The sequence below is a fragment of the Lepisma saccharinum genome, chromosome 20 (assembly GCF_977018435.1).
Source record: "Lepisma saccharinum chromosome 20, izLepSacc3.1, whole genome shotgun sequence".
NCBI classification, from domain to species: Eukaryota; Metazoa; Arthropoda; class Insecta; order Zygentoma; family Lepismatidae; genus Lepisma; species Lepisma saccharinum.
Genome location: NC_139248.1, coordinates 29,535,829 through 29,548,344, shown reverse-complemented (window position 1 = coordinate 29,548,344; position 12,516 = coordinate 29,535,829). Strand labels below are relative to the sequence as shown.

Sequence of the window (12,516 nt, the reverse complement as noted above, 5' to 3'; positions counted from 1 at the left end):
GGAAAAATATGAAGCAATCACTATGAATGTTTAAGTAATGCTTCTCTGTGAGGATACAAAAAACGTGCCCATGAGAGTCATCTCATGTCTGTGTGCAATGAGTTATGAAAGGATTTGCTGCACTTTGGTGTTGTAATAAGGTGGCATAAAAAACCTGATCCATATACTGACTTGCAAGTAATTTCTGGTGTTTTTGGCTTATTGTGAAAAGAATTTATTGTTTTTATATCTCAAAATTGACAATGCACTTTTAACCTTTCTCACCCTAATTTTAACTCTCAGGTAAGGATTTCCGATGAGGGTGTAGCGTGCAAAATGGCCACATGTGCCGATGCACCAAAAAATTTTAACTCATTCATTCATTCTATTGCAGGTTGATAGACTGCATTTTCCTTGTGGTTGTACAAGAGATGGTTGCGGCAATCTCACGGGACGGATCGAGTTTAACCCAGTGAGAGTTCGCACCCACTTTATCCACACTCTAATGAGACTGGAGCTGGAGAAGAAGCAGGCAGAACGGGAACAACAGGACCGTGAGCAGGCTTCAAGCTGCTCGTCCCAGACCTGGGATAAAGGAAATTCAGCCTACTGTGAAAACAAGGAAGGTCCACAGTTCCAATCAAAATTCAACGGAGGGCTACTTAGAGATGTCACCCTCAGCTCGGGAATAGAGGTGGAATCTTGTGTTCATTCGGGAAACTTTACTAATATGCACTATGGAGAGAATGCCGCGACTTCTGTAGGTAATTCATCTAGTCAGGATTCCGGTGTCGAGTCGTTCGGCATAGGTGACTTGCGTGCAAGAGAAGATTCGTTGGATCTTTATTCTTTCCGAGAAGACTGTTACTCTGAAAATAGTGATGAAGTGTCGACCGACCATTTGGACCCACCGGCGCACACTCACTTCTCACCCGTTCCGAGGAAACCAAATCAACATCAGTTTGGTTTCAGCTTTTCCCCAAGTGATCGAGCTTTTTCTGGTGGGGGCGGAGGAGGACTTCTAACAGGGTTCAGTAATGTTAATAATAGTAATAATTATATTCAGCAACCTCACATAAGCTCTTTGCATACACTAGAAATTTACGATTCAACAAAATATCCACATTATAGCGGATTTGGTTTTGGAACAAACTGTAATCAGACGCCCAGTTTTAATGCCCCTCAGTATAATTCAAATTTTACTGAATTTCCAAAATCAGAAGTAGTGGCAGAAAGCTATAAGGAACACGAAAGAGCAGATTACAATTCCCCGTTGCAGGAACCACGTGCATACGAGGGATTCCCGGAATGTAGTAGCTCATCTGAGACCAAAAGTGAACAACCAGCCAATGAGTGTGATACTTCTAAATCATGCGCGACCAATAAATATACAAATCTTCACACCGTTCGTCCCCTAAGTGTGCATCTAGAACCGTTGTCCGAGTTGCTGCAAGGCAGATACGCGTACTTGGCTGCACCCAGTGTAGGAACTGATGTTCTTGAAGAGGCCGAACCTTGTGAAGTGAATGCCGAAGTGCAGAATAGCACATCTGATGGGAGCAGTACGGATGGAACCGCAGCGGAGGAATGTGACGAGAACTTTGGGGAAATCATCAAGAAATCGATGGTTGAAACTGTTTCAGCTTAAAGCTACAATTGCTTTGTAGATTTGTAGTAAGTGTGTTGTTTTAATAAATGTTGTGCAGATGCTGTAGGAGTTGTGCCTATGTTGGTGTTGCAAAAGATGAATGAAAATACTCACGCAACATTTATATTAATGCAAAACAATACCATTTGTACTCTATTACCCCCATTTCGTATAAGCCAAAAACCATTCAATTCAATTGTGAGGAGAGAAAACAGGAGTAAATATTTATTGTGCAACGATTTCTTAAACTTACATTCTCCATTAAAAAAAATACATCCTATGTACTGACAAGACCATGAACTGCAGTGCTGTACTAATGAGGGGAGGGGGGTAGCAAAATTAAAATCAGGGTACCATCTTCAGAAATTAGTTTTGATTCATTGTCTTACTTTGAGTACTAAAAGTTCAACAATTAAATTCTCTTACTTTTCTCCACATTCTTGCTAACATCTTCAAGGAAGGAAAAGTAAGCATGGGACTGGCATTGACTATCAGCATGTCCCATTAAAGATTGGATTGTTCCTCTGTATAGATGTTTCAAGTAATCTCATAGACTCTAGTTTCCTGCTAATGCTAAACACTTCCTTTAAACATATCTCCTGACCCGTTAAATGATCCCAATGCTTGTAAATAAATAAATAAATGTGAAAATATTTTTTTTTCTTTTTGTAAACTTTTCAAATTTTTACATCTAATCCTGCAGATGCACCAAAAAATGTATGATAGTACATGCAATGTGATGCTGCTTTGACAGGTAGTTGCCAACATTTCCAAGCGGCTCCAAATTGTAACTACTATTTTATATTTTCTTTGGGTATCTAAACAATGGAGAAATGCACACACATTCAGCAATACAGAATCTGTACTATAACCATGGAGAATATTGATTTCAGATTGTCTTTAATGGAAAGTACACCTGACAGTGTTTTGTTGTAATCAACAAGTCCTGGTGGAGACGTATTGCACAGTGGTTCAGATCCTATTTTAAACTACAGGCTTAATCCCAATTAGTCTACCTAAGATAAATAAAATCTTTAACCCCTTAAGCGTGGAATATGTTAAACAAGTCGCTACTGGAAAAAGTAGGCTTTTCGTCAAATTCAGTATACGCCCTCCACATTGTGCTGCTGTAGTGTGGAAGGCGTGTATATATACGCTTACTGTGGCGTATATAGTCACACAGACATTCGGTGAGATAGTTCTAGCTGTAGTAGAAACAAAAAATAGTAGCAAGAGAGGAAAAAGAAGAAGACAAAACTAATATTTCACTACTTCTTTTTCGTCTTTTCCCTCTTGCTACTATTTTTTGTTTCTACTACAGCTAGAACTATCTCACCAAACGTCTGTGTGACTATATACGCCACAGTAAATCGAATATAGTTGAAACAAACATAAGACATGTATATATACGCTTTCCGCACTAGAGCAGCACAATGCTGAGGGCGTATGTATACGCCATCCACACTTAAGGGATTAAGAAGTGTTTTCAAAAGATACCATTGTGCATTATTCTCAAGCAATATGCTGAAATACAGTTCTACGAACTGTTGAAAACTTGAGAATGAAATGTAGCGAGTTGAATTCACGTAAAGAGATTAAAGCATCTTTTGTGGCTATTTTAATTTCATAATGAACTAAATACCTTTACATCTATAAAAATGCTACATGAAAAACTTAATTTTGATGATAAACCTCTCAAAGGTATACATGTAAACTGACAGGACAATCACCATTCAGAGAAGATGTGGGTATCTTTCAATTATGATATCCTGCAGAATATTAAGTGAAATGTGGAATATGTTCTGAAATTCACACAAGTTTAAGCATTAAATGAGTTATGGCAATTGCTTGCTCCTTAAGTGCTTTCGTGAAGATTGTGCAGTTCATTATGGTCAATTTACCATCGATTGTGAGGTAGGTTTGTTTTATCCAAAGTAGTAGATAATGTGTTGCTTCAAACGATACTGCTTTGGGGAAAGTACAATATAATTTGAACAGAAAACGATAAGAAGCAACATGAACAAGATGAGTGTGACTTAATTGTTCTTAAATTTTGTTTAAATTAGTAACAAGGATTGTAATAGTTTATTTCATTGCATGCTGTGTGGAAATTTCCCATAAACAAAACACTGTAAATGACGCTTTCGGCTAGAGCATTCCTAAAGTACTGTATTTCATCTCGTAATTGTCACACACTGGTTTCTCTATCTTTTGTCGTTCTCTCCAAATTTGGTCCATCCAGTGTCCATAGGGCCAACACTAGTAGCGAAAATCCGGACATTGTCCCGAAGCTGGCAACACTGCCACTTTATACAATGTTATTTTTTACTCAAGAAGTATCAGTCTGATTTCTACTAAACTTTGCACGGTTCTATGAATCAGGATTGAGAATAATTTAATCAGTGATTAAATCATTTGATTTTTTTTAAACTTTTTTTTAAAAAAAATTGAAATTTTTAATGTTATTAGTGTACATTAAGTATTTAAAAATATACTAATACAGCAGGTAGTCTTAGTTTCATTATTTTGTTGAAATGTGGAGGGCTGTAACATTTATGTAACTACATATTGAAGAAAAACTGGTAAAACTTTTTGTAGTACCTTATATTTGCACCATTCCAAATTATTGTTTAAAAAAGTAAGTTTTACAACACATATATTGAATTTTAGACATCTAACAACTATGGACTACAGTATATTTTTTTAAATTCTTCCAGATTAAAAGTTTGAATTAATTTTAAATTGTTTGCACCAATCCAAATCCAGTTTAATAAAAGATAAAGCTATCTCCTGTGCATTGCACTGTACCATCAAGGTACATAGGGTACATTCTTGATATCAGCTACAGTGGTGGTGATGTGACCAGCACTGTGCTCTGGCTGCCTTTACCCCCAGATACCTAGTGATGAGAGACTGGGCGAGTCCCAGAGCCACTTATGCATGGAAATCACTTGAAAAATTCCAACCTGATATCACCCATCACGCCAGGAATCAAAGCTGGGTCTCCTGACTGGAATCCAATTTAACCCTCCGTCATTCACGTCCTCATAATAGCACAAATGTCCTTCATGCTGCACTCAATGCCACCCTATCAAAACCAAAGTTGTTTACATGAATTATTGATTCAAATAGATGTTGAATTACACTACCTCTTACTGAAAATCAGGCGCTGTGTCAAGGTTGTGGTTTTTACGTTATAACTTTTCTATTTTTGGCTAGAATTTCGATTTTATTTTTTTATATTGTTCCTAACACATGTATTTAACAGAAATGTTTTTTTGCATTTTTTTTTGTCTTCATGAAAATGGAGGGGGAAAGGCGGAAAAAGGGACTTCTCTTTTGCGTCTCTTTTCAAGGTCAATTTTTTGCCGACAAAGGAAGACCGGCTTTGTTGTTCTAAAGCAATGCTTTTCACTCCCTCCTGCTAAGTGCTTTCGAAGGAAGCTTGTTTATCAGTATCCGATGTCAAAATGAAAGTTTTCCATGGGGGTGCAAGCAGGGGAGGGGGAAGACTGGTTGTTGAATCTGCGTTGTGAGAATGGAATTTCGAAGCGCGCTGAAGGAAACATTTGTTTCTTTTTTAGCCCAAGTGGCAACAGGGGTTACCCAGCATTGTCTAAAAATAGAATTTCAAGCAGCTGCAAGAATTGGCGCTCTAGCTTTTCGTTCGTGAATGTTGTGCGTAGGTGTCATTTTGTGCCCAAGTGCGAGGACATTTTTTGGGTGAAGTGACAATTTTTTAAAATAATTTTTGGGGGTTTTCTCCCTTTCCCCTCCATATATACACCAAATTTGCATAAGTTTTGCATTTTGTGCATTTTGACATTTTTTTGGGGGGGGGAAACACCATTTTTTTTAAGAAAAGTATTTTTGAGGGGATTTCCCCCTCCATATGTATACCGAATGTGCATAAATTATATAACGTCTGAATCTGTGATTCATTCTGCGTACAACGGTATATCTTTCATATCTCTAGGGCATTTAGTTTCTGAGCTATAGTCATTTCAAGGTACCACTGCATTTTGAAGCTTGAATCAGTGGCCATTCCTTTTGGGGGTACAACTCAAGTTACATTGGTCATACGACAATGATGCAAATATTTTTCTGTTTCTTACATGCCAGCGATAATTTCTATGTGCATTTTGAACTTTTCATATCCTTTTTTTCGGGTGGGTGGGGAAGGGGGGCGAAACCCCATTTTTAAAAAAGTATTTTCAGTGGATTTCCCCCCTGTCTCCCTCCATGTATATGCCGAATGTGCATAAATTATATATATTGTCTGAATCTGTGATTCATTCTGCATACAACGGTATATCTTTTATATCTCTAGGGCATTTAGTTTCTGAGCTATAGTCATTTCAAGGTACCGCTGCATTTTGAAGCTTGAATCAGTGGTGTGCCGACCATTCCTTTTGGAGGTACAACTCAAGTTACATTGGTCATATGATAATAATGCAAATATTTTTGTGTTCCTTACATGTCAGCGATCATTTCCATGTGCTTGTCGACACTGTCATGTATTTTTTTCTTGGGGGGAAATTTCCGAAATTTTGGAATTTTGAGAGTTAGCCCCCTCCCCCCCCCCCGCCACATATACGCCGAATTTGCAAAAATTTCATATAGTCTGAATCTCTGGTTCATTCCGCGTACAACGGTATATCACTCATCTTTCTAGGGCAATTAGCCTCCGATCTACACTCATTTAATTGAAACTCTGCATTTTGCTCAAAATCTGCTTGGGCAATAGAGACTTACATGTGAAAAAGGCCTTGGGCGGCAAAAGGTTAAAGGAAATAAACTTTAAAAAATGAGAGAAAGTATCTCACAGAATTTCAGGTTTAGCCTCTTGAAGCAAATGCTCCAAAATATTATTCTAAAAATAATGAAAATTTTGCCATATAATGAAGGAACTAAAAAATGAACTCTCCATTCACAAAATTTTCAACGTATATTTTAAAGATTTTTCAAAACTAATTGAAATCGTACACTTATATGGGCTTAGAAAGGAACCATTTGTTCCAAAATTCTCAGTGTCTCCTACTTTTACCAGATATACGTAAAAAAGACATACTGATTCAAATAAAAGGAACCGAATGTTGTCACTTTTCAATATCTTTATTTTGACAACTCGGACATTTTGTATGGGTACTGCAATGGTTTCTGCATACAAATAATTTACATTACGAACAGCGTACCGTCATTTTATTATTCTTATTTCCACCAAATTCATGGCTGACATGCTATGATTTAAGGTAGGAAACATTCCCGTGTTGGGTACTGATGGCTGCTTAAGGGGGTTTGGTTACTTCAGAGGCATATAAGCAACTGAAAGAATGCCAGAAAAAAGGTGCGCACATTTCTATGTTATCGTGGATATAGTGTAGATAGTTTAGCTAGTGCTTTTCTCGGTGCTGCCATCCAGGTTACGGAGGGTTAATAGCAACGTGAATTTAATACTGCGACTCAAGTCACCTAGCAAATAAAAAATCTTGTATTTTTTTTCTACATTCCATCCACTTCATAAGAAATGGTTTTTTTTTTTAATGTCAAGAGATAGACCTACATTTTTTATTGACCAAACCACAAAATCAAAAGTTATGGATACACACATTAAACGTTGTACTGAAGAAATGTTACAGAACCTGAAAAATATAGCAGTAGCTTTGGAAAAATTGCAAATTGCAAAGTGTGACTTGCAATATTGGTATTGGAAGAAATTTTCAACAGAGACTGGTGGAAGAATCTTTGGGAAAAGAACTAATGGCGAAATTCAGTAAACGTATGGCTCCCGCTATAACTTCAACTCACTTCCTGACAAATATTATGGATGAATCCTGTGTACTTCAGGAATATTTTAACATGACAAAGTTGATCTGGGCAGTGCCAGATCTACAAATCTTAACCCCCCAGCAAAATATTACCAAAGGCCCCCCTCTACCTACCTACCTACCTTTACACACACATGCATATACGTATGTATATGTATATATAGATGATATATATAATGTGCATTATTTTGGACATATGTGCATTCATTTGGGGTGTAAGGGGTGCTCCTTCCACATAGTGCACCCAATAGTCAACCTGAATTCCACATAGTACACCCTGGATTGCAGACTAACGAGGCTCTGGCGACTGGGCCCATGGCCAGTGTAATTCTCTGTCGTCTTGTGTTTTGTCCTTTTTGTGCTGAGCGCCATTTTTAGCCTCAGCTTTTTTAACAAAGGTAAGGAAATTTTAGTTTTCAGATACGCATTTATTTTTATTATGATAAGGGGCTGGACCCCTTATAGTGTGACGGGTGCCAAATAGCCTCAGTGCTGACGCACCCAAAATTTTTTAATCCAAATTCAAAATGTGCATTAATTTTGCACTTTTCAGTTTATATTCGAGCAAATTTTTAGTATAAATAAGCACTCACAGAAAATGTGGGGCAGAATCAGAGTTTACCTATATACTACTTGCACCACAGGAGCCTTATGTATGTACATATATGTATAATGTATGTGTGTGTGTGTGTAATTATTGATCTCATGTTGACAAAGTCACATATAAAGGCCTACAGGGTGATTCAAAAGTCCCTTAACACCCCCTATAAAAAGTAAAGAAGTTAGGTTGGGTATAACTATATGGATTATATTTATATGCTCATGATAGAAACAGGTTAGGCTTAGAGGGAACCACATTGGTGTGTTCCAAGCGGACGTCCGCCATATTGAATTCATCTCATTTTTTAATGGGAAGGGGGTGATGTGCATAGGTTCCAATTTCTTCAGAGATACCGTGCCATTCTTTGTTCTGGCAAGCGAGCTACCGAGTCACCCTTGGCTTCGTTTGATCTTTTGCTGTCGCTGTAGAGCAATGGCACGATGCCTGGTGGAGTCAGCATTTTCCGCTAAAATTTCTGCATAGCACATCTCTTGTGTATGCCCAACCGTAAGATGTTGCCTGTTTAATTAACAAGCACAGAAAAAGGATATACAGGGTGGCTCAATAAGCCACTTAACACCCCCAGTACAAGGCCACTGCGGCATGGGACGTGAAAATGGCGATGACCAATCGTTATCAGGCCAAGGGGGAACCACATTGACGTCACAGGCATGGTCGCCAGCCATCTTGATGCCCGCCATCTTGAATTCAACTTCAGAAATTTAAATGGGAAGGGGGTCGTGCGACATATCAAAATGGGCTAGAATTTCACCAGGAAAACCACTGTGACATTTGTTTTCACGTAACTTTAATTGTTGCAGAGTTAACAATACCACAAAGTTATAACACATGCTCAATATGACGTCCCTCTTGCGCAACACACACGTGTAATCGTGTCTCCCATGACCTTACCACATTCTGAAGAACCTCAGGAGTTATTGCAGTACAGGCATCCACAATGCGTGTGCGCAAGTGGGCCAGATCCCTGATTTTCGTAGCATACACCATGGCTTTCAGGTGTCCCCAGAGGTAAAAGTCCAATGGTGTCAGGTCGAGTGAGCGTGCAGGCCATTCCACAGTCCCTCGGCGACCAATCCAGTGGTGAGGGAATTGTTGATCCTGGTACTGACGGACTATCATCCCATAATGCGGTGGAGCACCATCTTGCTGGAACCATTCAGGATAGCTCCCATCCTCGGACAGTAAGGGTGGTAAGATCTGCTCCCGTAGCAGAAGCAAGTAGCCCTCTGCATTTAAGTTGCCCTCAATGATGATGTGCCATGCAGAAATTTTAGCGGAAAATGCTGACTCCACCAGGCATACCGTGCCATTGCTCTACAGCGACCAAGGAATATATAAGTATTTTACAGCGACAGCAAAAGATCAAGCGAAGCCAAGAGTGACTCGGTAGCTCACTTTTTTTTAAAAAAAAATGATGCTCCATTGCCCATTACTGCTGAAATATTTACTTTAGAGACCTTCGATCTCTTCGGCTCATGACCCGAAACCAGGCGCGGCTCGTGCATTATTTACCCGGGGGTTCACTGAAGTGATGTGACATATATTCACTTTCCGCAAAATATACTTCCTTCGCCCAACAAAAGGATGGGGGAGGGTTTAAAAGCTTTGTCAAGAATTCTTTTTATCTGGGAGTATAAGGTTTTGTTGTAGGGGTGTGCGAATAAATTTAGGGCTGAAACTACAATAAATTGTGCCTTTATGAAAAAAGTTGAGTTTTGTTGGAATATCATGGACGTCCTCAAGTAGGGGCAAGTAATATATTTTTTCCCCACGAGGAACAAAAAACACTCCTTCAGTCTGAAGTTACTGCAACGCTTTTATAATAATTACCAAAAATTACTGTGACTGAAATTAAATTATATGCGTGTAATATATAATTTTTGGTTTACATTCAATTTCCATGGGGGGCGGCCCCCTTTTCCCCTTCCGGACGTCCATGCTGACTAATCAGAACTGGTCCTACATTTGTTAAAGGGAAATGGCAACTAATGGCATGCCCATACTAGAAATCGAACCTGAGACCCTTTCATTTATACGCGACAGGTTTGTTCAAATTTGGGGCTGGTCGACCAGCACACGCTTTTTTTCAGTGGACAAGGAAGTTTGTTTACGTTAATTATGTGCATTTCTATCGGTCATTTCTTACCTGCGCGGACAGCAACGCCTACACTGCATCAAATGACATAACCTAGGTAAAGTCCATCCCTCGTTTCACTCGCAGCATCACTTAATACTTTCCAACAAGTATCCAAGCACTTCAAAAACTAAAAAACTTGAGACTTTGACACCGAGCGACAGCGAGTCACGTCTTCGCGCCATTCTTTCTCTTTCGCGAACCCGAAGTGTTTCCACCTTTAAGGAAAAACCTCTGAATGCATGCACAAGGTATTTTGGTAATGTATCTCCTTTATTTTAATTCATCGCATCTAATTCCAGCTTCTATTTGTTTCCACTCATCCATCTCTGACACAATCTTGCATTTATTCCAAGAAGTTCGGTGCAAAAATGATACAAGAGAAGATTGAATATGTAATGTGTGCGCTTCAAACTTGAACCGCACACAGCAACACTGGAAGGGAGGAAGCAGCGAGAAAGGAGCCTGTCCCGCGGCTTGTGCGAGAGAACGAACTGCGCATGACCGTTGGGTAGAGACATAGGTTCTGGAATCTCATCTCCCATGTATTTTGTCCTATACCCTCCTCGCGCTTCTGCTCCCGCACGAAGCTTTCACAATGGCACGAGCTGTCCTGTGGGGGTTCAACTGAGGGTCTGTATCAGGGCGGCCGATTCGCGGTTTCTTCTTCTCAGCAAGAGAGTTCGCCGTGTTACGGGCACAAATACATGACTTATTGTGTAGAATTTTTAGCGAAATAATGTGAAAATTTAAAGACATTGTTCATTCTCGAGGTGATTATCGTATATTACTGGGGGTTCACTGATCCTGTGCGCTATAGGGCCAACCGCGCCTGCCCGAAACTAGCAGCACTACACTGTCGGCAACGTCTTCAGCTTTGGACCCGAACTTGTACTAATAGTGGTAGACTTCAGCAATTTCTAGGAAAATGTGTCACTAGTCCTCTCCCCCCCCCTGAATCTCTACATATATTGACATATAAAACTGTCAATGGATACTGACTGATCACTAATCGACTGTCACACTTACTCGTGAAGTCATATTGAATTATTCTGTTGTACAGACCAACTGTGAAATTGAATCCGCATATTTATATCCATATTGTATATTGGAATGTTCCGCACTTTTTTTGTAGTAATGCAACGAATCGCCCGACTCATGGCGCTACCTTCAACAGTGCTTTGTTGTGCAACTTCCAAATGCTGACAAATCTTTAAATAATGCTCAAGTTCATTGTGACAACACCGAAAGAGCAAGAAAAGTTTACATTCAATATTATCAATAACAGGGTTATCCTTCAGGGTTCTAGAACATTCTCCGCCTTTCCTCGATAATTATATTTCTCCTTAAATTATAATCACAATATTTTATTTCACACACACAAGCCAAAAACCTCATTTTATCTAGTGTAAATCGAAAAATTTCGGAGGGGGCTCGAGCCCCCTGAGCCCCCCTCTGGATACGTGCCTGGTCCAAGGGGACGTCTCAGGTGTTTATCCAAAAGTCAGTATTTACGAGGGTTTAAGGATAAATTTAGATCGAATATGACCCTAAATTCTTGTGCAATGTTTAACGGGAGAGTGGGTAAATCAAGGGTCGTTGCTCACAACGGGGGTTATCCAGAAGTTTGCATTCGCAAGGGGGAGGGTGATTCCATATTTAGCGGCTGTAAGGCTACATTTCGAGACAAAATTACCATAAAATTGTGAAAAAGTTTTAAGATGTTCATTGGTCCAAACCCCTCTGGCTTGGTATTGCTCTAGATCTCAACATCTACCCAGTGGCGGGGATTGGGTTCCAAAACTGGGTAGGAAGGACAGTTTACTTCCCTTTCTAGTTAAGGGCAACAAGTAGAGGGCAGTTGACCCCCACGTAGTGATGGGTCGTTCGTGAACGAGTCGTTCCTTTTGAACGACTCCCTCTTGGGAACTGTGAACTGCTCGCTCCTTCGGAGTGAACGAGCAGTTCCTCTATGGTAGTTCCTCGGAGTCGTGAGCTTTGAGTGTACGTTGTCAACCGCTCCTGCAGTTCCAGCTCCGTCGATGACTCATGACTGCGAGAGAGCGAGCGACCGTGTTTTGTTTTGTTTCTGCTGTGTACGTGCTCTGGTTTTCTTGTGGTAGGTGGAGTAGTAGACGGAGTTCCCTCTCTTCTAATTCTTTTCACTCAAGCTAACTCCAGCAAGTCCTCCCCCACCCCCCCTCACTTCAGCTGCACGAAACCAACATCGAGAGGAGTTGATCGTTCCTTTGAATGGCTGCTTGAGTGAGCGAGCTCCGGTGAACTGCCTCCCGAAAAGGAACTG

General features: G+C 39.9%; 1 protein-coding gene across 5 annotated transcripts in view; it reads left to right on the top strand.

Moving 5' to 3' along the window:
* Positions 1-2,639, top strand: part of Axud1 (AXIN1 up-regulated 1) — a 45,117-nt gene extending 42,478 nt beyond the window's left edge. For all 5 annotated transcript variants that reach the window (XM_083142302.1, XM_083142300.1, XM_083142303.1 and 2 more), the window contains one exon: positions 374-2,639. In XM_083142302.1, the coding sequence (XP_082998428.1) occupies positions 374-1,627 (1,254 nt within the window). In that variant the 3' untranslated portion in view covers positions 1,628-2,639. The remainder of the gene's footprint in view (positions 1-373) is intronic.
* The last annotated feature ends 9,877 nt before the right edge of the window (positions 2,640-12,516 follow it).